The sequence below is a fragment of the Pleuronectes platessa genome, chromosome 14 (assembly GCF_947347685.1).
Source record: "Pleuronectes platessa chromosome 14, fPlePla1.1, whole genome shotgun sequence".
In the NCBI taxonomy this organism is placed as follows: domain Eukaryota; kingdom Metazoa; phylum Chordata; class Actinopteri; order Pleuronectiformes; family Pleuronectidae; genus Pleuronectes; species Pleuronectes platessa.
In genome coordinates this window covers 7,942,995-7,970,182 of record NC_070639.1, presented here as the reverse complement: position 1 = coordinate 7,970,182, position 27,188 = coordinate 7,942,995, and the positions used below count along the sequence as shown (strand labels likewise).

At 41.0% G+C, this 27,188-nt stretch overlaps 4 protein-coding genes across 5 annotated transcripts; 1 reads left to right on the top strand and 3 right to left on the bottom strand.

The window, feature by feature from the left end:
* Positions 1-173: 173 nt before the first annotated feature.
* wu:fc50b12 (uncharacterized protein LOC103911624 homolog) lies at positions 174-1,051 on the bottom strand. The gene is made up of 3 exons (XM_053440318.1): positions 1,031-1,051; positions 746-909; positions 174-402 (listed from the first exon to the last, which is right to left on the bottom strand). The coding sequence occupies exons 1-3, from the start codon at positions 1,049-1,051 to the stop codon at positions 174-176; spliced, it is 414 nt and encodes a 137-aa protein (XP_053296293.1).
* A 1,715-nt stretch (positions 1,052-2,766) lies between these two features.
* slain1a (SLAIN motif family, member 1a) lies at positions 2,767-14,218 on the bottom strand. Its single transcript, XM_053439312.1, has 9 exons — positions 13,749-14,218; positions 10,755-10,891; positions 7,824-7,940; positions 6,119-6,229; positions 5,814-5,963; positions 5,056-5,388; positions 3,665-3,856; positions 3,166-3,499; positions 2,767-2,842 (listed from the first exon to the last, which is right to left on the bottom strand). The coding sequence occupies exons 1-9, from the start codon at positions 14,216-14,218 to the stop codon at positions 2,767-2,769; spliced, it is 1,920 nt and encodes a 639-aa protein (XP_053295287.1).
* A 1,498-nt stretch (positions 14,219-15,716) lies between these two features.
* On the top strand, positions 15,717-16,973 carry LOC128456227 (putative nuclease HARBI1). Its single transcript, XM_053440317.1, has one exon. It carries the CDS (start codon positions 15,717-15,719, stop codon positions 16,971-16,973), a length of 1,257 nt encoding a protein of 418 aa, XP_053296292.1.
* A 1,892-nt stretch (positions 16,974-18,865) lies between these two features.
* On the bottom strand, positions 18,866-26,627 carry scel (sciellin). 2 transcript variants are annotated; one of them, XM_053439316.1, is made up of 23 exons: positions 26,385-26,627; positions 25,055-25,092; positions 24,798-24,873; positions 24,518-24,580; positions 24,126-24,194; positions 23,957-23,989; positions 23,804-23,845; positions 23,652-23,684; positions 23,485-23,559; positions 23,321-23,389; positions 23,064-23,135; positions 22,888-22,956; positions 22,732-22,788; positions 22,565-22,627; positions 22,100-22,150; positions 21,944-21,994; positions 21,374-21,442; positions 21,218-21,265; positions 21,032-21,103; positions 20,867-20,938; positions 20,188-20,296; positions 19,635-19,737; positions 18,866-19,543 (listed from the first exon to the last, which is right to left on the bottom strand). In XM_053439316.1, the coding sequence occupies exons 2-23, from the start codon at positions 25,077-25,079 to the stop codon at positions 19,527-19,529; spliced, it is 1,338 nt and encodes a 445-aa protein (XP_053295291.1). In that variant the 5' UTR covers positions 25,080-25,092; positions 26,385-26,627; the 3' UTR covers positions 18,866-19,526. The 2 variants fall into 2 exon arrangements, with proteins under 2 accessions (XP_053295291.1, XP_053295290.1); XM_053439315.1 differs by having other exon boundaries at positions 20,867-20,941; positions 26,385-26,626.
* Between the last annotated feature and the right edge of the window lie 561 nt (positions 26,628-27,188).

Below are 27,188 nucleotides of genomic sequence, written 5' to 3'. Positions count from 1 at the left end.
ATTCAAGATTTTCAGGACAAAGTGTCATTAATGGAATAATAGTAATTCAAGTCTTAGAAATGAGTTTTTCCTCATTATTGCAAAGCTTTAATTTCATACAACACAAGTCCTACACATCCCCTGACATGTGTTAAAGTGAGAATTATGCATCGCATTGTAACCCAAACTCAGGTCTATCTGCGGTTGAGCTCGTTGATCCTGTTCAGGGCGTCCTGGTTCTGGATGGTCTTGTGGACTGTGATGAGGAAGGGAAAGGCGGAGGGCAGCTCCACCCTGCGGCTCAGCTTCTGGTGGCCCCAGTGGAGACAGCGCAGCCTCTCAGCCAGGTCCCGTCTGCCAGCTTGCTCCAGACCATCCTGAAGCAACTTGGTCTTATTGGGCTTGTCCCATGACTTCTCATACCTGCATGGTGAATATAATGGGATGCATTTGTATCAGATCAAGGGCAGTCTGAAGAAAGTCCCAATGTCCAAGACGACAAACTGACAATACTTAACCATAGGAAAACTCCTGAGTGTGTATATCTTTGAGAATTATACAGTTTAAAAGTGGTTTAATAAACAAAAAACAATGTGATATATATCCTCCATAGCATAATGTTGCTAATCTGCTGTTAATTCACTAACAAAACACCTGTATGCATCATATTTGAGTTTTATGTGAGTGTAATGACACTAATCAACAGTATCTGCAAGCTGAATAAATCTGACCTCAGCTGAGTTAAATACATGCACACACACTGTACCAGCTCTCCAACATGGCCCTGGCATGCACACTCTTCTCTGTTGACCTGGTGTGGAACCGGCTGATCTCAGATCTGTTGAAGCCAAGTTCAGACGCTAGAATGGTCCACTCAAATCCAAGCTGGGTGGAAATCTCCTGCAGCGTCTTCAGGTTAATCACAGCATCCTTAAAAAAATGACACACAAAGTCAATTGGTGAGGATTTAAAAGCCTTTAAGAAAGGCGTGAAATAAATCTTTGCTGATTTAAAATACATGGAACTGACAACGCAAACATATTACACTTACCTCCTGAGCTTTGTTAGGCATTATCTCAAATTCCTGAAGATCAACAGTGCAAGTCACTTTCTCAGTCCCTGTTTTCATAAATACAACGTAATTGAATTTTGTGAAAATGATTAAACATATGTATGTGGGCGTAAGCTCCATGATTCACTTACCTCGTATGTACATTCAAACAAGTGTGGTCTGAGAGTTACTGTGGAGATTCAACATCAACACACTGACCTGTTAAACATTAGTCACTCTAGCCCCGGGGTCAAGATGTTAACTGTCAGGTTAAACTGCCTCTACCGGCATCCAGGTAAACAAGTGAACTTTGTTAAAAGTGGACTAAATACATGGAGGGAATATATCAGCTTTAGTTAGTATGGTTAGTACTTCATTATATATTACACATACACCTAATTATTACTTATTATTACTTACTGATGCCTATTTTGACTCTTGCTGCTGTCATATCGCAAATTTCCCCATTGTGGGACAAATAAAGGATTATCGTATCTTATCTTAGATTTATCTTAGGTTTTGCCAGGGTAGTTTAAGGGACAGCAATGTTGTCGCCTCCTGTTTAACATGTTTTGCACATGTAGAGTGGATTTCAAGAACTGGCACTCAGTGCGCATGTCTCCACCAAGCTGCAACAGTTCCCTTAAATTCACTCAAGCGGCAGCGACTTTCCCCACACAGATATTAGTTCCCTAAATGTTCAAGATTTGTTCCCCATTATGATCCATGGATCAAATGTTGTCTCTTTTATATAAACACATACAGATGTCACTCAGTCATTCAAAACATTATAAATAAATATCAAAACATATAAATGTCAGTGTATTGCTGCGCATAGTTGAGCTATCTGATATTTCTTTCACTTATTTTCCAATTTACTTGATTCAAGACTTACAGGTTATATTTATTTAAGACAGACACAGAAATCATTGTGAGAGGCTTTTATTCACTTAAAAAAGTCACCTCCTTTTTAAATCCTTCTCATCCATAAAAAGCATCAGGGTCATATGTGCAATATCATTGCAGCGATTATGTTTTTATCAAATACCATTGAAAAAATCACAGCATGTAATGTAAACAATAATGAAAAGAAACTGGCCAAACATAACACTGATAAAACGAGCACGCTCACATTTACAAATGTCATACTTCACTTTAACTTAGATTTATTTTACTTGTTAATCATTATTCTGATCAAAAGTGCGACAGGGTCCAGCCAATAGATACAAGTGTCGTGAAATACAGAGTTTTTAAACAGGCACAGGAAGTCACTAAATTCCTAATCCGGGTGCATTTTCATATATGATGTCACAGTCTGACAAATAAAATATAATAATTACAAAAAGTGGTCAGAGGAAATCATTAGAAGCATGTACAAAAGCATGAGCTAACTGTTATAACCTTTCAACTTGACACAGGAATGTTCATTCTGTCCAATGAAAGTATCCACAACATTAAAGAAGATCCAGTTCACATTTAACATCTGATTATTAGAATATTGCCACATTGTGAGTCAGTCTGTGTTTCAACAGATCGTTCAGTAGTGATCCAGCCCGCTGGACCCAAACTCTTTACAGTCTCTACTTTTTCCTTCTGTGAAGACAAGTGCTTTCAAAAGAAATGTTAACAGTCACTCTCTCTTGGGTCTCAGCCCAAAAGTGGGAACCCTTCAATCATTGGGGTCCCATTGCAGCATTACCCTGTGTGCACGTTCGGGAGCTCCTGTTTCTTAGGGGTCAGTAGCAGCCATCTCTCCAGTTGACGTCCCTCAGGGCGCTCAGGGCAGCCATGGTCTTTGGGGGTGTCAGTAAACTGCAGAAACAGAGGAACGAGTCAATGGAATCTCTACTGCAGCAGCTTTTGAACTTTGCTGACAGCGCCTCACTCTGGACAAACCATGTAAATGTTTTAACACGTACAAATAAAATTGTCCCTTTTATATTAACCCATACAGATTAAACATTATTAACAAATAAAATAAATTAATTTTTTTGTTCCATGTATGCTTCTTCCCATTAAAACCCTGGCAGGCAGCCGACAGAGGTCTAAGCTCACTTCTCTCCTACAGTAACAATACTGCTTCTGGAGATTTAAAACCTTGATGCCTAACATTGGATCAGAGAGACTTTTCTTACCTGCGTGTAGGTGGGGTGATTTTGCTCAGACGTGGGACTCCAGTTGTCCCCACGAAGGAGGCTGGACGAGGGAGGGAGCTGCGATGGATTGCCAGCGGGTTGGCGCCAGCTTTCAGGGGCTGTGGTACCAAACTGTTGCTGGGTTTTAGGGGCTGAGGCAATGCGATGCCGCTCGGGATGGAGTGCAGACTGGCAGAGGTGGTCAGAGGGGTGGAGGCGGGGCCCTGCTGCACCGTGGGGCTCACATAGGCTGTGGCTTTCAGAGGATGCCGGGGCATGGTGGGGAAGTTCGCCATGCTCTGGACTCGCTGACTGAGCTGGCCTGGGGAAGGAACTGAAACACACGGCAAGAGGTCAACTCTCACTACAGTAACAATATTGATAGTGCCGAGTTTGAAAGTGCCATGCCTGCAGAAAAACAGTGCTCTATAGCAAACCATGAACAAAAATGAGCCTGGAAAAGCTGATTCATTCATAGACGTGAGGGAAAGAGTCTTACTGGAGGATTGGAGTCGTGCAAGCCCGGTGGACGAGTCAAAGCTCTGGCTGTTCCGCATGGAGGAAGATATCGTTGGCAAGGAGGAAGGGCTGTGGGAGGGTGGGTTGACAGGGGAAGCCAGGCTTGGAATGCTGGGAACACTGGGCATGCTGGGAGCTCGCATGAGGTTGGGCATGCTTCTCCGTAGCTTGTCTATGCAACCAAATCAATAAACCAGATTGGGTTTTGCAGGTGTTTGGGTTTTGTAAAGATTTTGAGTCACAGTCCAAACAAATCGATAGATAGATTTTCTGTGGAATACTAAATACTAATCCTGCACATAACCTCCAAATAACCATTACTAGTCTTTTCTTAGGAATATTAGATATACTGTATATAGAAAACCGATAAGGACTTTTTTAGAAGCCAATGATACATAAATGTTAATACATAAATGGCAATGATTCCTTAGCTATCATCATCAGTATGTAATGGAGGTTTGATGCTTTTACAGTTTGAACATAAACATTTTTACAAATAACTAAAGATAGAAAGAAAATACAAAAACAACCAAATATTTATATTATAATGTGTGATTATGATGTCTATTTTTAGTTACTCGTTTTTACCTGCTTACCAGTTTTTTTTTACTTATGTAAAGTATCTCTGAGCGCTGTTATAAAATATGTTATAATAATTAATTATATTCATTATAATAATAGTAATGTAGAGCATAAATTAAGAGAAACATAAATGCTTTTCTCTAATACATTGCTAATCCTGTAAAATAAAAGTTGTTATATTGGCACATATTATAAAATATAAACTCTACTACTGATGTCTGAGAAAGGCTCATATTGGTTAGGTTTATATATTTATAGATATAACATGAGAAGATATGACAATTTAATTAGTGAACTCAAAAGGTACTAGGAACTGGATTTTGTAACCTGTGGGAAAAGCAAGTTTGTTTCCAGACGTAAGGCTAAGCTAAGCTAACTGGCTGCAGCTTTATATTTTCCATAAAGACAAGAATTATACCTCACTTAAAACCATACACAGCATATGAAAGTAAAATATTTTCAGATTTGCTCAGTTTCAACTAATATGGCAAAAATCATGCAACTTCATGCAACTGATGCTAAAGTGACCCAGCTGGGGACGCTTTTAAAATCCTGCGACCAAGAGCTCTCTTTAAATCCATCTTGGCACAAACAGAAATCATCTGTTCAGAAATTCGGGAGATCTGAAATGTAGGTAATTCTGTAAAGGAGCTTTCAGCCTGAATTGGAGACATTTATGTCCGTTTCAGAGATACAATCTAAACCCTTGTAGTGATGTTGTTATTCACGAGAATATTTAGTGACCAGAGTCGAGTTGCAGGTGGATAAAGTGATTCATGAGACGCTCACCTGTGCTATTCCTGTATGCCGTCTGTAGTTCTGTGCTCAGGCTGCAGGGTCCAGAGTACTGGGAGAGTCCACTGAGTGAAAACTGAGGGGTGGTCGACATGCGTCTGCAGTCTCTGATACTAGAGAAGGTGTGGGAGTGGGGCAGGCCGCCCCTCTGCATAGATCCTGTGCGGAACAGTCGAGGCTGGGGAGGAGGGAGCTGGTCGTACCCCTCATCCTCTTCCTCATCCTCCTCCTCCAGATCCATCTTGCTGCGCCTTAGGGAGTGAAGGGAGAAGCTGGAGCTGCGGCGGCTGGCCGTGGATGAGGTAGTGGCGTAGTCCTGTCGGAGACCTGCAAGGAGACGGATCAATGCTTTAATCTGAGGAAAACATGTACAATGAGAATACATTTAGTTCTGGAGCACCTCCTCATCCATTTCTCTGAATCGGTTGAACCCGCTGCTACTGTAGAGGTGGACTATAAGCACAGTTATGAAGATGCTTGTGAATTGGTTTCAGAAATAGAGGCAAGGCACTGAGCACTGTGATATATTCCCTTTCAAATCAATTTAAGACTTTTAAAATGTGTGAATGTGTTATGTAAATGTCCAAGGGAAAGCCTATGGAGTTTCTGCAGGATTTCTGCCCCTGGACCACTAGTCTAAAGTCTTTTAAATGTCACGTAAAATCTTTAAGTCATCTTTCATTAAAGGTACTGTTTATTTTGTTCCCCCCGCCCCCCCTAATGCCAACAAGACATTTAGACGGGCAACTCACTCTCCTCCTGAAGTCGTGCCATGACCTCCACATCTGTCATGTCCTGCAGTTTGTAGGTCATGGAGACGGACTCGTCCTCAAGCTCTGAGACACCCTTCTCACTGTCCAGGGAAGACTGCGGGCTGATGGCTGCATGCCGGCGACCCAGGTCTAAAAAGAACACACACAAGAGAAACTCATCAGTTTCATCAAGATATTTTAATCTCATCCAGGGACAAAAAGCAAGTGCACGATAGATAAGACATGTGGCGTTTATTCTACACAGGTGGATGGTTTGACACATCAGAAAATACAGATTTTCTTACTGTGGAGAGCAGAGTTCGACAGGAAGGTGGGCACTCTGTCACTGAGGCCAGGACTCGTCCTGAGGGGGAGACTTGGCTGGAGGAAGGACTGAGCAGGTGACGTCAATGGGGCTTGAGAGGTGAGAAACACAGCAGAAAAGATTCACACATAGACAAAAACTTATGCAACATGCAAATCAGAACTCAGCCTGCGCGGTCAACCGTGTTCATGTCAAATATGGATAAACATCCACAAGGATTTTTTTACTGGCAGAATTCGAGCTTTCACCATCTGTCTCCGAGCATAACCGGATAATCTCGTCCCTGCAATTCGCTGTAATCTGATTGTAAACTGCAAGCGACAGGTTATTGGAGGATCTGGGTTACGTTTATACCGCGAGCTCCCAAAACTCTGGGAGTGGTTGATGGGATCTTATGACTTCTGATGTGAAATCTAGCGAGGACAAAGAGGTTTTCACCTGAGCAGTGAATGCAACCACATTAATGAACCAAATTGAATTGAGCATTGATTCGAAAGATAGACAGGCGTTTATCTTTAAATGTCAGGCCCAAAGGTAAGCTAATCAGCCTTCATTTGCACATTCAGCGGCCATTTCTGTTAATTCACTTTAGATTTTAAAATGAGGGCAGTGATGGCCTGAGGTTCGAAAAGTTCACCGGAGTCTCCACACTGGCAAAGTAAGACTGCTGAAATAAAGGTAACTTTCATCCTAATGGCTAACGGCTCTATAAGGCAGTACTAGTGGTAATTTGAGCTCAAAGCTAACCATATCACACTAATATGCTAAAATGTTCACTGTCTTAGTTTAGCATGCTAGTATGATAAGGTATATAATTACCATTAAACACAACGTAAAGCTCTGGTTTATGGGAATGCCATTAGTCTAAAAAAGATGTGGTCATTGATTGCACAAGACAAATTTACACATTAGCCTGAAAATGGAGCTGGATAAAACATTGACATCAATGTTCATCCTGAAGAGGACATGACAGTCTGTACAAAGTGTAGTGCCTATGTATCCAACACTCATCAAGATATTTAACTTAAAACAAAATGATGTCCAACTCCTCATGAAGCCAAGACAAAAAGAGTTGACTCAATTAATCCTCTGAGCACCATGAATGTCGGTTTAAATTTTTATTTTCAAATTTGTCTTGAAAATGTATCCTCTTGGGACTGTCAATGTCTGGACAAATTTTATCCCGCATATTAATCGCAATAAATCCAATAGTTTTCAAGATCTTTCAGTCTGGAGCAAATCAGTGAACTAACCAAACTACTGACCCTGCCATCCTTTGAACCACACTGATACCATGACTACTAATGAGAAGATTATAGACATAAAAAACATAATAGTTTACATTTTTGATTAGTAAATTACTCAAATAATAATTGATTATAATGAAATAGTCATTTTTCCATTTAAATGTATTGCTGCTTTACAAAATCAAGTGTCAAATTCAGCAGCAAATATCACTTTAATCAAAAAGTCATCTTGTTTTTACTGGTCTCATTTGTCATGGGACAAACAACAACCACTTGAGGTCAGACGCAAGGTTAGATCAGTGTGGGTTCAATGATTTGGTCGTGAATAAATAAACAAACCTCGATCCTCAAAGGCCCATCAGAAGTTAGAGTGACTGTTAAGTTGTTAGCATGAGTTATATATGCATGTGTAATATGGTTGTAGTGTAGTTGTGTTACCTGGGGACTCGGTTAGTGCAGCAGATTTAGTGTAAGGCAGGACGGGGCAGCTGAGTGTGGACAGCCCCTCGATGCAGCTGTATGGACGGACGGGGGAGACTCCTCTCCATCGCTTCGCTGCACACAGGAACGCAGCGAAGGACATGTTAGTCTGATTGCTTCACCATATAACACAAATACACACACTCATACAGTAGTCAGGACATTGACTATATTCAGACACACTCCAGCCAAATGTTAATCCGCTTTTTTACAGATCAGTATTGATGTTTTAAATGATTGGGACACGGCTCAGACGCAGGAGGCTGATACAGTAAGATGAGGGTTAGCTTACCCCCGAGGCTTATTGGGCTAAACTAGAGGTTTTTTGGAGGGATCTTGGGATAAGCAGGGATTGTGCATGTAGGTTACATCTCATTCCCAAACTCAGAATTAGATCCACTATATGTTTAACATTTTGGTGCTGAAGTTACATTTATACTGTTAAAATGTAATGCTTCTTGATGGGTTACACATACAATATGTAACTTCAGCGGCTAGGGGTCTGTCATTCAAAAATATTACAAAAGACCTAGACTGATGATGTCGTGAAGCAGTGTGGGATCATGGGAGTTGTTGTCTTCACCATCATTGCCGATGAAAATATACCTGATTACCGTGACTCAGGTGCAAATCATGCTCATGGATGAGTGTCAAGGTTCTGTTATGTTAATGTTATGCACCAAATGACCACGAATATTCATGACACATGACGAGTGACCAATACAAACAGTGTGGATTCTGTCATTTTAGGTAGTTCTTATCACTGTGACGTCTGTTTAATTGTTCATTTTTCTGGTAAATTTGGCCTTCATTTGTTTTTTGATTTTATATAAACCTCATGATTGACAGATGAGACTTACTTTTGATTGGTTGTGCGCATGTCCTACCAGGACCTCTTTAGACCGAGGTTTCATCCCACATTGCACTGCGCTTGCTCTGGCTACAGATGAAAATCTTTGGCTCAAGTGAACGTATTCTTAAACAGAATATTTTAGCTTTATTTCTGGATAGTGTTTATATACAGTATATATTCCCATCTTTATATACAGTCCATCAGCTTTGATGTTGTCTTATTAAATTGCAATCAGTTACAATGTATAAGTGCTTAATAAGCACTTCATGTGTTACTGTGTTACTGTGCTTTTTCACTGTTTTGCTGATTAGCAGTGAGTAGATTTGACCTGAAATGACACGACTGACTTTAGATAAACTTGATCAATGTGTAAACACTGGGTTCTCCCCCTGATTGGTAGTCAGAGCGCTGCACGCCCGACAGAGCGGCGCATTTTGCATTCCCCATGCAATTAGCCTCGAACGCTACTGGATAAAACTCACATTCACAGCAAGTTACACAAACAACGGCTGCTGGAGCTCAGTGACAGGGATGTATTCATGACCCCCAGGAGGGGAGCCAACCTTCACTGAATACAGCTCTGGTGAGAGAGGAGGACATTACACACTAAAGAACAAACCCCAAACAAATAAATATGTGGAATTTTATCACAGCTTGGACGAAAAAGACGAGGATAACACATAAATCTGAAAAATCCAAGCACATACATCATGCATGCCCACAGCATGAGCCGATGTGTGCAGCAGTGTGAACTCTAACAGCACAAGAGTCTCTTATACAGGCTGTGTAGGACAAATCTGACTCTAAAACCCAGCTAATGTAAGCATGGTTTCTATGGCAACCATATCCCCTTACGTAAGAGTGGAAACAGTAAAGCACAGAATCTGAAACAGGGTCCAGCAGCAATAATGTTGTTTACCAGCACATTATATCCTGATTATAAGGGGGGTTTGTTGTATCCTAGTTATATCTTAGTGCATCTAAACACCATGTCCTTAATGTAGAAACAGCATCGCACTGAGAAACACAGGATGGGAACAAATAACATATCCAGGTCGACCAAGAGCGTGGGTGCATCCTCAATTTGATTTGTCTAATTATCTCTTTATTAGTCAGACTAACAAAAGAATGTGACAAATTAAATTGAATAATAATGTGGCGGATGAATTGTATCCTCTCTCTCCGGCACTCAGATTATTAAATGAAGAAAAATAACTAGCCAAAATCCAAAGTAGGTTCAACTTCTTTGTAAATGCCTCACTACCGAATGAATATAGAGAGCTTAAAAGTGAATTCAATGTGATCACAGCGCATTTTCCAGTACATTCTAAATATAATCAAAACCAGGACAAGACTCAAATCGGGGGCACAAGTGTGAATGTAAATAGACTCTGTAGCAGCCACTTCATCCCCTGATCACTACTGCTCAGACTCTGGCTCCAAATTTCGTCTTTGGCTCAAAATATTTTGGCTTAATTTCTGGGTAGTGGGAGGAAGTGGAGACTAGTTGTGCATCCTTAGATACAGTCTATGTGGGATTTGTCTTCTTGCCCTAGGATCCGTGTTATAGCTGATTGAAGGACGGAGGGATGGATAAACTACTTTTGGGGTTGCAGCGTTTGACCAGCGCTTTCTAATCATCACTATACTGTTGTTCATTGACACAATGTAACCTTTCCTCAAAAGTAATTTTTTTTTTTTCTGCAGGGTTCGCGAAATTTCTCTGTGGAGGCCGTGAAATGAAAGTCCATCCAGCTTCACTTCCACAGAAATAATCACTCCGTGGGAAAGTTAGCTGATGTACTTTAAAAGACATAAATATAAAGCTAGTGAGTTAAATGACCGATTTGTTGGAACGACTGAGCTGTGTGAAGTGAAACGCTCCCACGGCTCAGGAAACTGTGACTGAAATCCTGCTGCACGTGGAAACATTTTGCTGCTGAAGCTTAAAGTCACATGTCAGCAGCAAGTGAGACAGATGTGGCTGATGTGGCTGTGGATGAGGCCTGTTAATCTCACTGGTAAACACACTGTACCTTGGTCCAGTCTGTGACAGAAGTTCATCTTCGCCAGTGCCACCTCAGGCCCCGGGTGGTCCAGTACCTGCCTGCACCACTGTAGAGGACTGAGGACACTCTCACCCTGCAGCTTGGCTTTGTGACTCACATACAGCCTGCAACACAAAGCAAAAAGCCACAGTTTAGCACAAACATGTTACAGTGACAAGAGGTGGAGGCTGCTGCGCACTACCAGTACCCACACAGAATAAGAACTGGAGTTGACTTTTACAGTGGTGATATTTCTCAGATATGCAACACAGTGCAGTAAAGCCTTTTTTTATTGCTAAAGTAAACCAGTGGTTGTGTAAAAGATCATAAAATCCAATTGCCAATACACACGTAAAGTTCAAATCTCAACAAAGAGCCATTTCCATTTTATTGGCAACAACCTGAGCTCTGAATCCGACTGTGTCAAATAAAAACTAAAGTGGTGACAGCTTCATTCAATGCAGTTAAGTATTGGTTGTGAGTGTATAACTGTTGCAACTGTAATATTGTATGTAATATTGTCACTTCTCATTGTGGAATGTGGATACTTGAAATAGTATATTAATATATTAGACAATCAACTAAAGGTTAATCAACTATTTGGATAAACCATGAACATTTTCAGTTAATTTTATGCACAAAAAAATACTTTCTGGTTGCAGCTTCTAAAACGTGCTGCTATTCTTTAAAATATATTAGTAAAATCACATTTTTGGGGGATTGAATACTCCTGGGATTTGACAATGCCACATTGGGCTTTGGGAAAATGAAAATACAAAGCTATTTTCATTATTATTTAATGCACCAAATGATGAATCAAGGAATTAATCAACTTAAAGTCATCACTAATTGAATGATTGCCAGAAAAAAACCTGAAAGAAACTGGAATATACTTATTTCATCAAGATCTATAAATGATTCTCTGGGAAAACAGAGAAGATGTTGAAAAAAATCTCAAAATGTAGTCGGTGCTTCCCTGGCATATACCGTTTATTAATTCAGCTGTTTTAGCATAGTCTTGCAAATAAACAAACAAATAAATGGACAGGGGTGCAAACACAATATCATTGGTGGAGGTAATAATCAAACCACCTCATTCTGAATCTTGTTATCAATGACAAGATAATAATACACATAAAATTGCGTGTGACTATATGAATGAAAGATTCTTAATGTGTCACTTCTGCATCCAAGGAGAAGAATATTATATATCGTGCAGGACCGAGTTGTCATTTGAAACGAGGCCACAGTGTTAAACACTGGCTCGGGGTCAGTTTGCTCTGTTAAATGGACTGAGGATACACTGACACTCTCCATGGTTGCTTGATGCTGGATCCCATTCCTGCTGCATCCAGCTGTGTGCTACATTCTTCCACATGATTGCATCAGATGCATAAAGCTACAAACGCTTCAGCAGTGTGCGTGTTAGTGTGTGTGTGTGCGTGTGTGTGTCTTTGTGCTTCCCGAGTCTGCAGATACAGTGTTTCAAAGTAGTTCAGCCCGGGGCTCATGCTGCTGCATACAAAGACGAGCTGTTTGATCCCAGGCTGAAGCGGGTCATTGTTTCTAATTTCATCCCAGCGCTGTCTTCCTCCGAGCTGGTACCTGTGCTGCTCACACGGTGCATGCTGGGACGCACAGAGCTTGTGTCAAAGCTGGTTTTAGTTCTCCTTATTCTTCTTTCTTCCAGTAAAAACTCACAATGCAAGCATGTCAACACAGTCGACCAGTCGTGTGTTTTGCAGCTCAGGAAACTCTCAAAGATCAGCAGCATCATCATCATGCCTTTGTTATGTCTCGTTTGGAATATTGCAATTCTCTTTTCACCTGCTTGAGCCGACTGAGTCGACATAAATCTCAACTCATCTAAACACAGCAGCCAGATTTTCACCCAATCTACCAAAAGAGGGTATAATACTCAGACTTAAGCTTCACTTCACTGGCTTTTAGAATTGATCTTAAGATTTCATTGTTTAATTAGAAGGCTCGTTCTGGACCTATAAGTACATATCTTTTGACAACATATGTGCTGAGGAATTTTTGGCCATCCTCACACACTGTATATGCCACTGAATATTATTTATATAGTTTATATTATTTCTGTACACAATTCAGAGAGTGGGACCTATTTTGTTCCACAGATACTTTCTTCAGGTTTTAGATAAAAGACCAACCAACAGTTCATCGTAGCATTTACGCATTGGGACTTTATTATCTAACTCAGATGCTCCAGACAGGGAGGCACCAACTTCAACTCTCACCAACTTCCACTCTTTTGCATATTTCATCAGGGGCAAGACGAAAGGACACAATGTGATTTAGGATATGCATATTTAGACTTTACTATCCAATAGTTTGCCTACATGAAACATAGAGAGTGACAGCCATTCTACTCATTCATGGATGTGCTGTTGGAATGGGTGACACACGTAGAGGAAGATATACTAGGATTATGTGGGAGACATCTTCAGACTTTGGGGGGGACAGTTGCTCATGTTACTCCTTGATGCATCAAGTCTACATTAAAATCGTCTGCATTAGACATCAGCTGATGCCTGAGTTCTCCTTTCACCAGGTTCCAGAAAACATCCATAACAATATGTGCTTGGTCATAATCTGAGATCCACAGCGAAGGCCCTACTCAGACCGAAGGTGGACCTTTTGTCTCAGGGCTCCTACTCTTTGGACCAATCTCTCTATGAATAAAGTTTATTATTATTATAAAAATTAGAATTATTATATTAGTAGCATAGTAGTAATAGGTTTACCAGAGCCTGTAAGTCTACTCTTACTGGAAGAGAATCAATAATATAATCAATAGAGGACACATGCCAGGCAGTATTACACATGATGTCTCACAACACCGCTGTGGCCTGTATAGAATCTGCACAGCCACACAAACAAAAACACTGATTTAAAAAAATGCACCATCACAACCACATACTAAACATGCATGTGCAGTCAAGTGGTTGGTATAGTTACCAGCGATCAGGCTCTCCAACAGGGAGCACAGCGTTCAGGTCCAAAACATCCACCTCATCCAGGACAGTCGTGGCTCCGGCCGCGTCGCTGTCCTCCTCCTCCGCGGCATCAGGAGACGCCGAGCTCGGCTGGAAATAAGCGAACGGCTCCTCCGTTGGACTCCGGGCTCCGGGGGGGCACGGATGCTGCTGCGTGGGACTGGAAACGCCGTATTTAGCGTGGTAATCCTCGCTCGGACTCGGCGTGGCAGCGCCGCGCAGACCCGACAGAGACGTCTGGAGATGGTGGTGATGGTGAGGGCCGACGGAGCAATTGTTTACAGCGTTCGCTCGGCTCCGCAATTGTTCGTTCTGCTTCTCCAATTTTCGCACCAGCTCCTGCAGCTTCAGCACCTCCAGCTCCGCGATGGTGGTTTTATTGTTGCCATTGACGTCTGCCATCATCTGGGGGCTCAACACTTCTGCTTCCATCTGGTAACAAGCACATTGAGAGGGAGGGAGAGGCGGAGAGAGAGGCCTGCCGCTGCAGAGGGTCCTATTCAACTCAGAGAGGGTGTCCAGATCCCCCTTGTTTAGAGCTACTACTACTACACACACACTCATACACACTGATGCTGCTGCTGGTGAGACTGCACATCTTGCATCTCATTGGTCAGCAGCATGGAGTTCAACTCCCATCACACCACTGCTGAGGAGGAAGTGTTTAGTATAAAAACACTATTGAGGCTGTTTGCACCGTTTAGAATTGTTATGTTTATATTTGCACAGTTCTAAATCTCAGTGGCCAGGTCATATTTGTGAACTACCCAAAAATATTTCAATTAAATCACAAATAAAATGCATATATAAATATGCTATTTATTATTTTATTTGTGATGCCAGCTTATATTTGGTAGCAGGTACACGATAGATGAACCAAAATCATAATGAGACAGAGGTATTGAGCTAAATTCATTCAAAACTCAACACACAAACAAAACATGTTTCCCTTGCAACACAGTGTGGTTTACAAATACAAAACTCCACTAACAAACCAATGCATTTTGTTTTTGCAAAAACAAAACACATCTGAAAAAAAATACACTACATATTTCTACTACATTATGCGTTAGAAAGAAATAGCCTTCCACATTCATATAAGTAAAAAAAAAAAATCTCACTAGTACAAATTTATAATTAATATAATATTTGACTGCAATTACAAAAGATTATAATAACTGGCTCATATTAAATATAGGAGGTGACAGATATTAAACCTCACTGTTATTCATTGTGACCCCCACTGTCTGTATGTTAATTTCAGAAGATTTTACTTAAGAATTTCTGAGAAAATTAGAGGCAAAGTTAATACTTTTCCTCATAATTTCCTCAAATTAAATATTATTCAAAAAATATTGTATATTTTATTCCATCGAGCTCAAGGAATAGCGGTTAGCACATCATATTATTTAGACTTTCCGAATGCAGCCAGTGTATTAATTGGATGAACTGGCACAAACATTTGGCTCCAGACATTCATGGTCCCCAGATGAGGAATCTCAACGACTTCAGTGATTATCATAAATCTACCTCATTTACTGTTTCTAATTTTATTGTAAAGCACTTTGGGCTGTATTTAATGTATGAAAGGTGCTGTATACATACAATGTGTTATTATTATCCAAGACTTTTCCTCTTGCGCAACAGTGAGGTAGACATTTGGGGTTCTGAGGTAAATGTCTGGATAACTGTTGAAATTCAGGATTAATTAAAATAACTGCAACAATCCCCCAACTCATCATGAAGCTCCATCATCTGCTCAAAAAGACAAATATATGTTTTAGTCTGAAAACTCCTGAACGTGTTTTTAGTCTGAACGCTTGCTGATTGGGTTTTTCCTGTCATGACGTACTCTTCGTACTCTGATTCGCCAACTTGTATCACATGACGTCCATCCCGGAAGAAAACAACGATGAAGGTAGAAACCAACATGGATAACCAAACACAAGCGCTGCTGACTTTGTTGTCTCTGCTGACAGCTGTCGTGCAGTTAAACTCCGCATTCTATCACGCCACCACCGCGTACATGCGCAGGAGACGAGCCATCATCCGAGCCCTCTGCGACAGCTCCCGTGTCCCGCGGCGCTTCCAGCCCGCAGCGGAGCGCCGCTTCTGGGTGAGACCGGGGAGAACGAGCGCCTGGTGGGATAACTTCACGAGCGGGGTCGTGGCTCCGGAGGAATGGCGAGAAAACTTCGGGATGTCAAGGTCGGCCCTGATGCACCTGAGCGAGAGGCTGCGGCCGCATGTGGAGGGAGCCGCGACTAAAATGCGGGCGCCCGTGGACGTTCTCACGAAGGTGGCGTGCACGTTGTTCTATCTGAACGACGAGGGGAGGCTCCGGAAAACGGCGAATGCGTTCGGGCTGTCCCGGCAGGTCGTGTCGGTCATCATCCGACGCGTCTGCAAGGCCATCACCGTCTTCCTGGGCCCGGACTACGTCAAGAAACCGAGCACGGAGCCTGAGGTGGAGGATCTTGTCGTAAACTTCCAGCACACACACGGTCTCCCACAGTGCTTGGGAGCCGTCGCCTGCACACACATCGAAGTGAAACAACCCACAGCGAACTCCACAGACTACATCAACACCAAGGGGGCATACTCTCTGAATGTCCAAGCCCTGTGCGACCACAAGTACTGCTTCATGGATGTGGTTGCGAAATGGCCTGGTGGTGTGCACGAAGCGCGTATGTTCGCCAACTCCAAACTGTGCAGCGACCTGAAGGATGGGACGATCCCCTCCTGTCCCAAAGTGTTGGTGGAGGGTGAAGAGGCCGTCCCCGTGTTTCTTGTGGGTGATCCAGCTTATCCACTGATGCCCTTCCTCATGAAGGAGTACCCGGATGGCGGAGTGACCCCACAGGAGCAGTCCTACGGGCTCACACTGTGCAAGGCCAACATGGTGATCCAGTGTTCGTTTGCACGCTTGAAAGCAAGGTTTGCCGCCTTGAGGAGGGCCATGGATATAAACATGAACGATCTGCCTTTTGTCATCTACGCTTGCTTCGTGCTGCACAACTACTGTGAGCTGCAGGGTCAGCCTGTGGATGAGGAGAGCATGAATGCTGCTCTGCAGTACGACAGGGACTCTCAGCCACCCAGCACGTGTAGTAATGTGAGAGCAGAAGATGATGAAGCTGAGGGAAAACGAGTGCGACGTGTGCTGACGACATTTCTTCACCCTTGAAGTAATAAAAACTGGATTTGTGCCATATTTTCCGAGAGGAAAATCGTATCCCTTTATACTTGGGTTATGTCCAGTAGTACCAGGGGAGGATATTTCATCTCATTGGTAAACCACCTGCCTTACATGTGCTATAGAAGACGTGGCTGCACACGTACCAAGGTGATCTGGGTTAGATTTAATATTCAACTGTGAGGTAAAACAGCAACAAGATGCTGCCAGGCTGAATGAAAATGTGTTTTTATTCTGCTAAGGGGCAGAATTAAAGCAACATGTCTGACACATTCTTTGTTTTTAGTTGCAGAGTTGCGATTAACTGGAGGTTAGTAACCACTAGCCCCCGGTGTGTGTTTGTGTGGGAAGGGCACTGGAGCAAACCGCTGCGAGGCAAATGAGAGGGGGTCTAATCTGCTCTCTGTAACCTCCTGGATATCAGCCACTGAGTAGTACGAATACACATTTGTGTGCTGGAGACTGAACCTCCTGCAGTCTTAATGTCACTGACCAAGGAGGCGGTGGTGGACTTTAGGAAGCAAAGGCCCTGTACCCAGTCATCATCAAGGGAACAGAGCTGAATGTTGTCCAGGAGTACAAGTACCTGGACGTCCACATAGACACTTAGCTGGACACACATGCTGTGTAAGATGCGTCAGAGTCTGTTTTTCTCTGGCTCATGTCTGCAGATCCATTGATTCAGCATATGTCTTATCACTCTGTGGTGGCCGGCGCCATTTTCTACGCTGTCTTCTGCTTACACTGAAGCCGTTTTTAGACTCGACCTCTGGACGATGGCCAGAGAATTATTTACGTCGGAGCTTTCTGTGGAGGTACCGTTTCACACATGCACAATGCAGCGGGAGATTCTCAGACGCGGTGGTGCTGCAGGCAAAGGCAGGATCCTCTGCATAGATCACGTTCTTGTTTACAGGACATCAACACCATTGGCCCTTTAACCTAAAGCTCTCTTGTCTTCTTTGTCAGTGCCTTCTATGTTTGGCACCTTTTGAATCTCCTGCTGTATTCCCACATCTGCTCCTTCGGACAGTCTGCAGACTCTTTACCAGGGGACTGGCGTTCACACATACTGTCCCTCTTGAAAATGTCCGGACATCTTCAGAGTTCAGCTTAACAGACTCAACAAGCTCTTCGGAACAGCTGGTTCTGTCCTGGGAGCGGAACTTCTGTCCTGGTTGGAGGTGACAGAGAGGAGGATGCTGAGGAAACTACTCAGTATTATAGACAATGCCTCTCCACCCATTCATGCCACACTGGTGTCACACTGCAGCAGCCTCAGTGGTGGACGGAGACCAACACGCAGCGCCACTGATCGTCACAAGAAGTCTGTTCCTCATGTGGCCATCAAACTGTACGACTCCCTCTTCTGCAGGGAGGACCACTGATAATCAGACTCTTGGAAAATAATAGCAACAATATATACAAAATAAGTATTTATTTTTCATGTGCAATTTGACCACTCGTGCAATAATACTATTAATTTGCACTATATATTATATTCGTTTTTTTCCTATCATGTTTCGATATCATTCAAAATTCCATATTACTTTCTATTTATCATTTCTGCTTACTGTGGCTTTTGTTTACTATCAGTTTGAGTGTCTTATGTATCTTGATTATTTAAATCTCACTGGTCTACCATTACTATGTACTTTTTGTTTTATTAACAATTCTTAAATAGTCTTAATCTATTGCTTTATTCACCGTTTTATACCATACTGTAATCTTGGAGCAAGATGGAACAAGATTTTCCTTTGGGATTAATCAAATCGTATCTCTTCAGATGAATTTGATGATGTAGAAACTACCTCATGAATACACATGAATTCAAGCAAATTTGTGACTGAGGGTTCTAGATATCAAAAGAAGGACATGAGAAGAATATTGTATCTTTGTTTATTAGAGAATCAGTAAAATATAGTCAATGGGATAAAAATATATAGAAAACGGTAGAGCACCATTGTTATTCTGTAAATAGCTGATGGAATATCGTAAGATGTGATGCTGTGTACATTCTATAACTAATGTAAAATAACTAAGTTCTATATTTCTGCAGAACTTTCACTGTAATATCTATATTGACTGCAGAATTATAACTATTCTTCAAACACACAGGAACCTACACATTGTACTACTTTTTTGATAAAGATGCATTCGTGATCTTTATTGCACATATAAAAAGCCCCCGGCCCTAATTTTTTTTCAATATCTCTTGTCAGGTTACACATACGAGTCCCCATAAAGGCAGCAGAACTAAGAGAGTATCAGAAATGCACATCTTCAAACTATGTTATAATCGATACAGAGACATAAAATACCACGATGTCCAAAACACAGTAACAACTAGCTGCAATGTATTTTTAAGATAAAAAGTTATATTTGTATAATTGAAACTGTCTTTTGCCAGAACACCCAGATAAAGATCTGTCAGCTTGTTAAAACCTAAAGTACAGGAAAACCAGTATCACACCCGTGTTGATAAACAGTGATTCATCATCAATGATCCAGAGGCTGAATGTCCACTGAAAGCCGGCGAGAAGCTCAACGCCGCCACTTATCTGTAAGGGAGGAACAAATAATATTACCTGTTGAAGGTATTCATTACTTTGACTTTGAAGATTAAAAACTGTATTTTTTATATATTCTTACCTCTGGTGACCTCAAAGCAGTTCTCGCAGTGCACCATGCGGTTGTAGATCCACATGCTGTCCCCGGCCTTCATATAACCCAGATTGCTGTTACACACCTCACACTGTTCACACACAAACAAACACACACACGAGGGTTGAGATACACAATGAGCCACTGCTGCACAGTCCCTCATAAAATCTTGTCGCCAGCGGCAGAATTTAACTGACTACTCAAAATACTCAGGTACTACTTTACCACTAAGTATTTTTATTACGTGCAAATGTGTCTTCATCATTCATAGAACTACTTAACATTATGATAATTAACTAGAATTAGTTTTTATCTTAACCAGCAACATTAAAATGCCCCTGTGTACACATTAATAGATCAGTAGTAACATATTTCAAAGCTAGAGCATCCACCTCCTCTGCATAAATAGTTCCTGAAGTAAACTTGCATTAAAGTATTTTAACAGTGTGGTATTGCAAATTTAGCTCGAGTAAATTATCGAAATACGTCGTTCTACAACCGCTACACATTGCTGATTTACGTGTGTCTTTAATCTGCTCACTTTGAAGCAGGTAGCGTGGCAGTTGATCTTCAGGTCATCCAGGACCATCTTGGCGTCTCCAGTGAACGGCTTACGGCAGTAAGTGCACAAGTCTTTCTCATGCACCAGCCTGTGTGGAACAGAGGTCAATAAAGTTCTTTAGTTTATAACTATCAAAAGAATGGTAAGGATAGTTAATTCTTGACTTTGGGGAAGCAGTGGTTTGGCAAAACAAAAGCCAGCGTACTAATAATACATGAGTCTGGTAGATTCAGACAAAGGTTGATAGATCTGAAAAACTCATATCCATGGTTCCAAGAGTTAAACCCATCCAACTATAGTGATCATAAGCCTTTTTCTTTAGAGCCACTGGCAGGTTGACATTTTTGTCTTTCAGTTAAATATGACAATTATTAATTGAACTGGTGCAAAAATTCAGAAAGACAAATTTTCTCTAGGTAGAAACTCTGCACTGTAATGCAGGATTTATTGTTATGACATTAGTGATTCCTTAGCTTTTCATGAAACACCATCAGGTCAAAATCTCAATTAGCCCAAAACGTTAGTTTGTGAACAAATACGAGCAAAACTAATGTAACAGTCGTCAGACTCAAGTGTAATTTGTGTCTTCACTAACGGGGAATACATTTGAGCAAAACCAACTCGTCCAACATTAAGAAAGACGTCGGACTTTTCCTACCTGTCAGAAGATCCGTACAAACTCTTGGTGGAGGACCTGGAGTAGGTTGAATCTCCTACATTGTCATCTGACCTGCTGTGAGAATCACAGTTATCAGCTGAAGTCTTACTTTAATCTCATATAATGTACAACATACATCCACATTAAACCCATATCATCTGATACCTGCTGCTTCTGTACGATGATGATGAGTAGGTAGTGGGGCTGCTGATGCTGCTGACGCTGCTGCGGTCATAGCTATACAAAGACAAAGTGAAGCACAGACCACACGTGAGATTTAATCAATACAGAAGGAGAATGAAAATGAAAACATAATAACGTGATGTGTTGGACGGCTCTGCGTCCTCCTACCTGCTGTCGGTCCTGGAGTAGGATTGACGGTCGCTGCTGTATTGGTCACTGTGTGGGCAATCACAGACCAGATTAGGAATAATAGAAAGTCTGCATCCATGGTGTCATCTGGTGATGTGTGTGTTAGTGTTTGTGTGATAGTAGTCAAATGAGTACCTGGGCGTGGTGCTGATGGTGTAGGAGGAGGTGCGGGTGGTGGGGCTATCGTCAGAGTACCCTTTGTAGCTGTGTGTCAGAGGCAAAGGAATGAGTTGGGTACAAGCTGGATATTATTGTTCATGTTCATGAAATCAGGGTTGCAGCAGTGTTGGTTCAAACGTGACAGAAGAAAGGACAGTTATTGAAGTTGATTATATGGATAAGAGGGTAAAAGATACAAACGCCAGTGAAGCTTAAGATCATCTTACTTGGTTTTGCACAACAAAACGATTTAAATTAACTTTATATAATTTAGCCTTGATTTTAGCATTTTGGCCGATTAATTATAAAAAACCGGAAGGTTGAGCAAAGTATTCAAAGCATTTTTCAGATAATTCTAAATACTTAAAGACAAAATTACACATGGGGCAAAACGCCCCCTAGTGGTTCCTAGCTAGGGACCTGAGCTATATTTTCGACTCACACTTGACACTTTGAGCTGGATTTCTATGCATGAAAGGTGCAATATAAATAAAATGCTTTGTTTATCTTTATTATTTTTAACTGCTTTAACGGAAACATATTTACCTGCTTATTCTTCCTGTGAAGGAGGGTGATGTCAGAGTTGGGCTGTTGCTTCTAAATGACACAAAGGAAAATGTCAGAGGAAACCTGGTAATGTAGTAAATCTGCTGTAAATAGAAAGAAGCAGCACATTCTCCAACATCCATTTCCATCACTCACCCTCTGCTGCTCTCCACTGTGACAGTCTCACTCCTCCTGACCATGGAACTTCTGTGATAACAACAGTGTTTTGTTACTGACAGAATAATTACATACTGGTTTTGTTACGAGTTATTCATCTTAATTAGTATAGCACTATAACTACATTTAATAAGTGCTATCAAATAGTTCATAACAGTGATTTCAACTGTTGTTATGTTATTATGTGTTTATCTAACAGCCCCTACTATGCATGTCCAGAGGAGGGACTTAACTGTCAAGAAATACATTAATAATTGCATTTTTCTTTTTGTTTATAATATTCAATCATGTTTTAAAACATGTATTAAACATTTATTGTGTCATTGTTTATTCTAAGTTTGGGGCTAATGAATAATATTACACAATATGGGCCAGTGAAAGTAAAGGGTTGTCGATGAGATTAAGCAGGATCTCTCTGGTTTTATTATTGAGTGCAAACGTTACCTGTCTGTGAAATCGTCCTTGATAGCGCTTGGGAGGAGTGTACCGTAGAGTAGGTCCTCAGCACTGCAGAGAAATAAATTCAGCCAAGTGTTAATAATGAATCATGAATGTAATAATAATAATGAATAATTTCCCTGTTATGATCGTTACTACAGGATGAAACTCACTCAGTGTCATTGCTGCTTCTCACTATCGAAGTCTGAGTTGTGGAGATGCTCCTTTTGCTGTCAAGAAGAAAATTGTACAGATGATTAGTACAGTTTAAAAGTACAAATTGCCTGATGTCATGATCGATATAATTGATGGATTTATAAAAGCATCACCTCTCTGTAGGTGAGTAATCATCCTTGATGCCAGAGGGCAGGAGGGTGTCGTAAAGTTTCTCCTCCGCACTGCACAGAAAAATATTGAAGACCATTTCAATTCTAATGTCGGGTATAGATTTGAAATTCAAATGTTATTCAATGATAACTTTTGTAACAATCTGAAAAGGTCTTACCCCTTATTGGTGGTAACAGTCGTCTCAGTCACCTTTGAAGTTCTGCTAGGTGTGAAGTTTGAGTAAAGTGCCCTGTGTAGAGAAGATGTTGAAACTTATCTTTAATTCAACATTCGATGATGGATCAAATCTATTTTCCAGCACTGTAACAGAGCAGCACAGAGGGTGGACCATGCATGCAGGGGTAATTTGACGTATTCTACTCCCCCCCCCCCCCCCCCCCCCCCCGAAATATAATAGTACACATATGTTTTCACCCTTGGCTTGAGGATTTGACTCGCTCGGTGAACGTCTCAGTCTTAGTGGGAGATTTCATCACAGGAGAACTGCAAAATAACGATAACAACCATTTTTTTATTTATCTGATACAAAGACGCAAAGTGCAGTAAAATAATCTGTGTGACGCTGCAGTGCTTTTTACCTGACACTCTGGGAGGTGGTGGTTGTGGTGGTCTCAGTGGTTGTGCCATTCTTGGAGGTGGTCGTGGTTGTGGTGCTGAAGGAAGAGACACACAAAGCTAAAGTTACAAAGTGCCTCGGTGTATTTTCTGTACGTTTCCTTGCTGGTTTTAGATATCTGTTGCGTACCTTGATTTTGGTTCCGCTGTAGAAGAACTGGTTCTGTAGTGACATGATCAAAAAAATATAATGTTACACATTATAGTGATACATGGAGCTTTGCATACACAAATAAAATCACCAGATTCAGCAGGATTATTTGTGTTATTGTGGAAATGTACCTTCTGGTGTAAGAGGATGTGGACGTGCTGGAAGGGAGAGTGCTTCCAGTGGGAGAGAGAGAGAGACATTATTAAGTAACAGTAAAGATTCAAATTACTGGAAGTGTATCGATTGGCAAAAATACTATAATACTGTTTGCATCGTGTACCAACCTGCTCTTCGGCTCCTCCAGACCTCCACTGAATCTGAAATGACGAGATCACAATCAATGTTTCTTTTCACAATCTGATCACATGACGTTTTCATAGAAATAGTAATGACATATATTTAAAAAAAATAGGTATCAGACAACAAGTACTATAACAAGTAAAGAAACGTTACCTCTGGGAGAGAGCATTCACAGATGTTGTCGTGCTTAGGGTTTTGGTTGTTTTTACTTCACTGCCTCCACTGTGAGCAAAGACAATGAATGACATTAAACAAAGAACTCAGTGGAGCACATTCCTCCTGATTTGTTTTCCATCAAGATCCATCGATAATTCCCTGGGAAATCAAAAAATATGACAAAGCGACCTTGGATCAAATAAATAAAAATATGTGACCGGCCTCTATGTGTAATCTTACTCACAAACAAACAAAACAACCAACAAACAAACAGACAGGGGTGAACATATAACCTTCTTGGCAGACATAATTTAAGCTAAATTATTCTACCTATAGATAATAGCTTCCCATTATTTTGCCCTTATTTTTTTGAGGAATAGTGTTTTTACCTCACAACAGTCTCACTGGTTTTGGTACGGCCCAGAATAGATTTGCCAAAGTTTGGGTCTCGGCTGAGGGAGGAGAACAAAAACAATAATTCACTCATACATTCAGAGATGATTCAACACTGGGACTTGCAAAAGGAATGTAGCAGGTCTTCTTTTATTTAAGAAGGTGTAAACCGAGATGAACTACCAGTCACACCCAATAGTTTCTGAATGTTTGTGTAAGGTCAGTCACCGCGTGGAATGTATGGAGTGTCTGTGCTGTGCGATTCCATTTACTTACTCGACATCTTCATCCTCTTCCTCGTCTCTTTTGATCCAGCTGCCGTCTTTCAGCAGAGACTTTGAAGTGACCCTAGCTGCAAACACAAGGGAAACATGAGATCTATTACATATCATAAATACATATATCATAATTAACATCGGGCTCTGCTATATATATATATATATATATGTGTGTGTGTGTGTATTTTAAGTATTTTGCCTGAATTATTTGTACTACATGAAGTTTTAATAATTGATTGATTTATCAGTACTTACGAGTCTGATACGTGTACTTGCTCATTTTGTTACTTCACCTGTAAGAGAAAGAGAACAAGAGGTGAATTCATGACATAATAACACTGCAGCACATTATCCACTAGGTGGTACTGTGGCCTGGGACCTTGCAGATATACTATATAGCGCCAGCTCTGTGTTGAAGTTTAACCTGAGGTCAAAAAACGCTTTGGGAATCCATGTTTTTCCTCGGCAGTGTCTCAGTAAGATTTTCCTCTCCTCACATGCACCGGGTTCACATTATCAGGCGCTTAGTCACGCTGTGGCAGGTTTGTCACGGTGGCAGCAGTGTATCAATCTAAACTCTGCTCAACCCCACACTCACAATGATTAAGGACAGAACAGGTTTTTCTTGACCTGAACCCACATGAAGACACCCCCCCCCCCCCCACCTCCTCCATAACACACCTTCTCTAAACAGACCATTGTCAGCAAAACACAGGGGTGTACCCGTAACATGCCATTAACTATTGATGATAAGGATCAGGATTTGACTTCATGCACACTTTCGCACGAATACCTTCATGGCAGAGGCCTGATGACAGACAAGGGGAAAGTTGTAAACTGTAAATGCAACGTTTGTCTATTTATCAGACGCACAATTTACTATCATCACTTGTATAGTGTTGGGATTGTCTGTATAATTGTATAATTTTTTTTTCTGAAGTAGTTGTGAAATTCTTGTTGTAATGTGTACGAGGCCTTAATCAGAACTTGCCCTGGAGCCTTATGATAGAGAATAATGGCTATTTGGAAAAATGTATATATAATTTTTATATAATTTATATTATCTAATTGCTCCTGACAATTATACAGTTATAACTCAATTGCCCTTTTCGATTCAGAAATCGTCCTAGATCTCCACAATTCTGTGTGGCAAATTATAATCTGGTTTGGCTAACTTCCAAACTTTTTCAAGACAGAACATGTTTTCAACTGAACATGTAATTTTTTTTCATATTATTAAACTCGACAGCAATTATGAGATTCATTGTAAGTCACGTAAGCGGGTTTGGACAGGAAATCCTAAATTATGTGTTCGATTGTGTCATGTCCTTACGTCAAGTGTAAGACATTTACAAACGCAAAAATAAAGTCACTATAGAAGTAAATTCTATCATATTATTATCATCGATGCATTAGTACATGATCCTCATACGTTATACCTGTGTTTCAGATTTTTAGTTTTCAAAAATCCTTACCAGAGATAAAATCATCTCTATTTTGTAAACCACATTGTCACATTATAGTAAATCACAGGCACATTAATGGAAACTGACTGAGTGTGACTGAAAAAGTATTCTGCACTCACCTCCACGGGGGGACTCGCTGAAAGAGACTTAGTGGGCTCTCACTACAGTTGGTGTCCGGACACCTGTTGATCTATCCGCAGTGTGCAATCCCACCCTTGTCACTCCGTCTGCTTTAATGCTGAGGGAGGAGATTCCTCTGACACCCAAGGGTGTGGCTTCACATAGCGAATCAAAGAATACTCTCTCTCTGTGCCACTCTGGATGTTTCTCTGTCCGTCATCATCATTCCTGCCCCATTACCTGCTCTGCTTTCTGTGCTTGTTTAAAACCATTGACAGCTACATGGGTGGGGTGCTGAAGGACCTGCAATTCAACTTAGCTGTCAAGGAAGCAGAACGGAAAAAATGCATTAGGATAATTTTTTTGCTCCCCCGAATTCCTCATTGAATGTAATGGAATATGATTTAAGACATAATTAAATAAGAATATGCTATCTATATTCTGCAGGTAAAACTATTACATACTGTGTATTGAGGTTACGCTCATACTACCTTTAATTTAACATAAGTATTTGGATTAATATCCTTCTGACTTTTTAAACACACTACCTGGTTTACAGCGGCCTTTTACACACACACGCTAATAAAAGTTCCGCGAGATAAGGCACTTTCAACTTGATTTTCACGCTCAGGTTAAAGGTTTGGTTGAAGTCCAAGGAGTCATAATATCCTCGACTTTGAATGAATCTTCAGCTGAATGACATGTAATACCACAAATAATAATAATTACAAGACCTTGAGAGTTATAGGATATAAGAGGCTATTTTGAAACGCACAGGTCCAAATAATCAGCAGTGGTTTTAA

Excerpts from the sequence above, each read along its gene's own strand:
- LOC128456227 (XM_053440317.1), top strand. The coding sequence starts at position 15,717 with ATGGATAACCAAACACAAGCGCTGCTGACTTTGTTGTCTCTGCTGACA.
- wu:fc50b12 (XM_053440318.1), bottom strand. The coding sequence starts at position 1,051 with ATGCCTAACAAAGCTCAGGAG. Across the intron at positions 910-1,030 it reads TGCCTAACAAAGCTCAGGAG|GATGCTGTGATTAACCTGAA; the intron begins GTAAGTGTAATA and ends CATTTTTTTAAG. Across the intron at positions 403-745 it reads AGGGCCATGTTGGAGAGCTG|GTATGAGAAGTCATGGGACA; the intron begins GTACAGTGTGTG and ends TTCACCATGCAG.
- slain1a (XM_053439312.1), bottom strand. The coding sequence starts at position 14,218 with ATGGAAGCAGAAGTGTTGAGCCCCCAGATGATGGCAGACGTCAATGGC. Across the intron at positions 10,892-13,748 it reads GTTGGAGAGCCTGATCGCTG|GCTGTATGTGAGTCACAAAG; the intron begins GTAACTATACCA and ends TTTGTGTTGCAG. Across the intron at positions 5,389-5,813 it reads GGCACGACTTCAGGAGGAGA|GTCTCCGACAGGACTACGCC; the intron begins GTGAGTTGCCCG and ends GTCTCCTTGCAG.
- scel (XM_053439315.1), bottom strand. The coding sequence starts at position 25,079 with ATGAGCAAGTACACGTATCAGACTC. Across the intron at positions 23,136-23,320 it reads GTCAAATCCTCAAGCCAAGG|GGCACTTTACTCAAACTTCA; the intron begins GTGAAAACATAT and ends TTCTCTACACAG. Across the intron at positions 22,628-22,731 it reads AGAAGCAGCAATGACACTGA|TGCTGAGGACCTACTCTACG; the intron begins GTGAGTTTCATC and ends ATTTCTCTGCAG.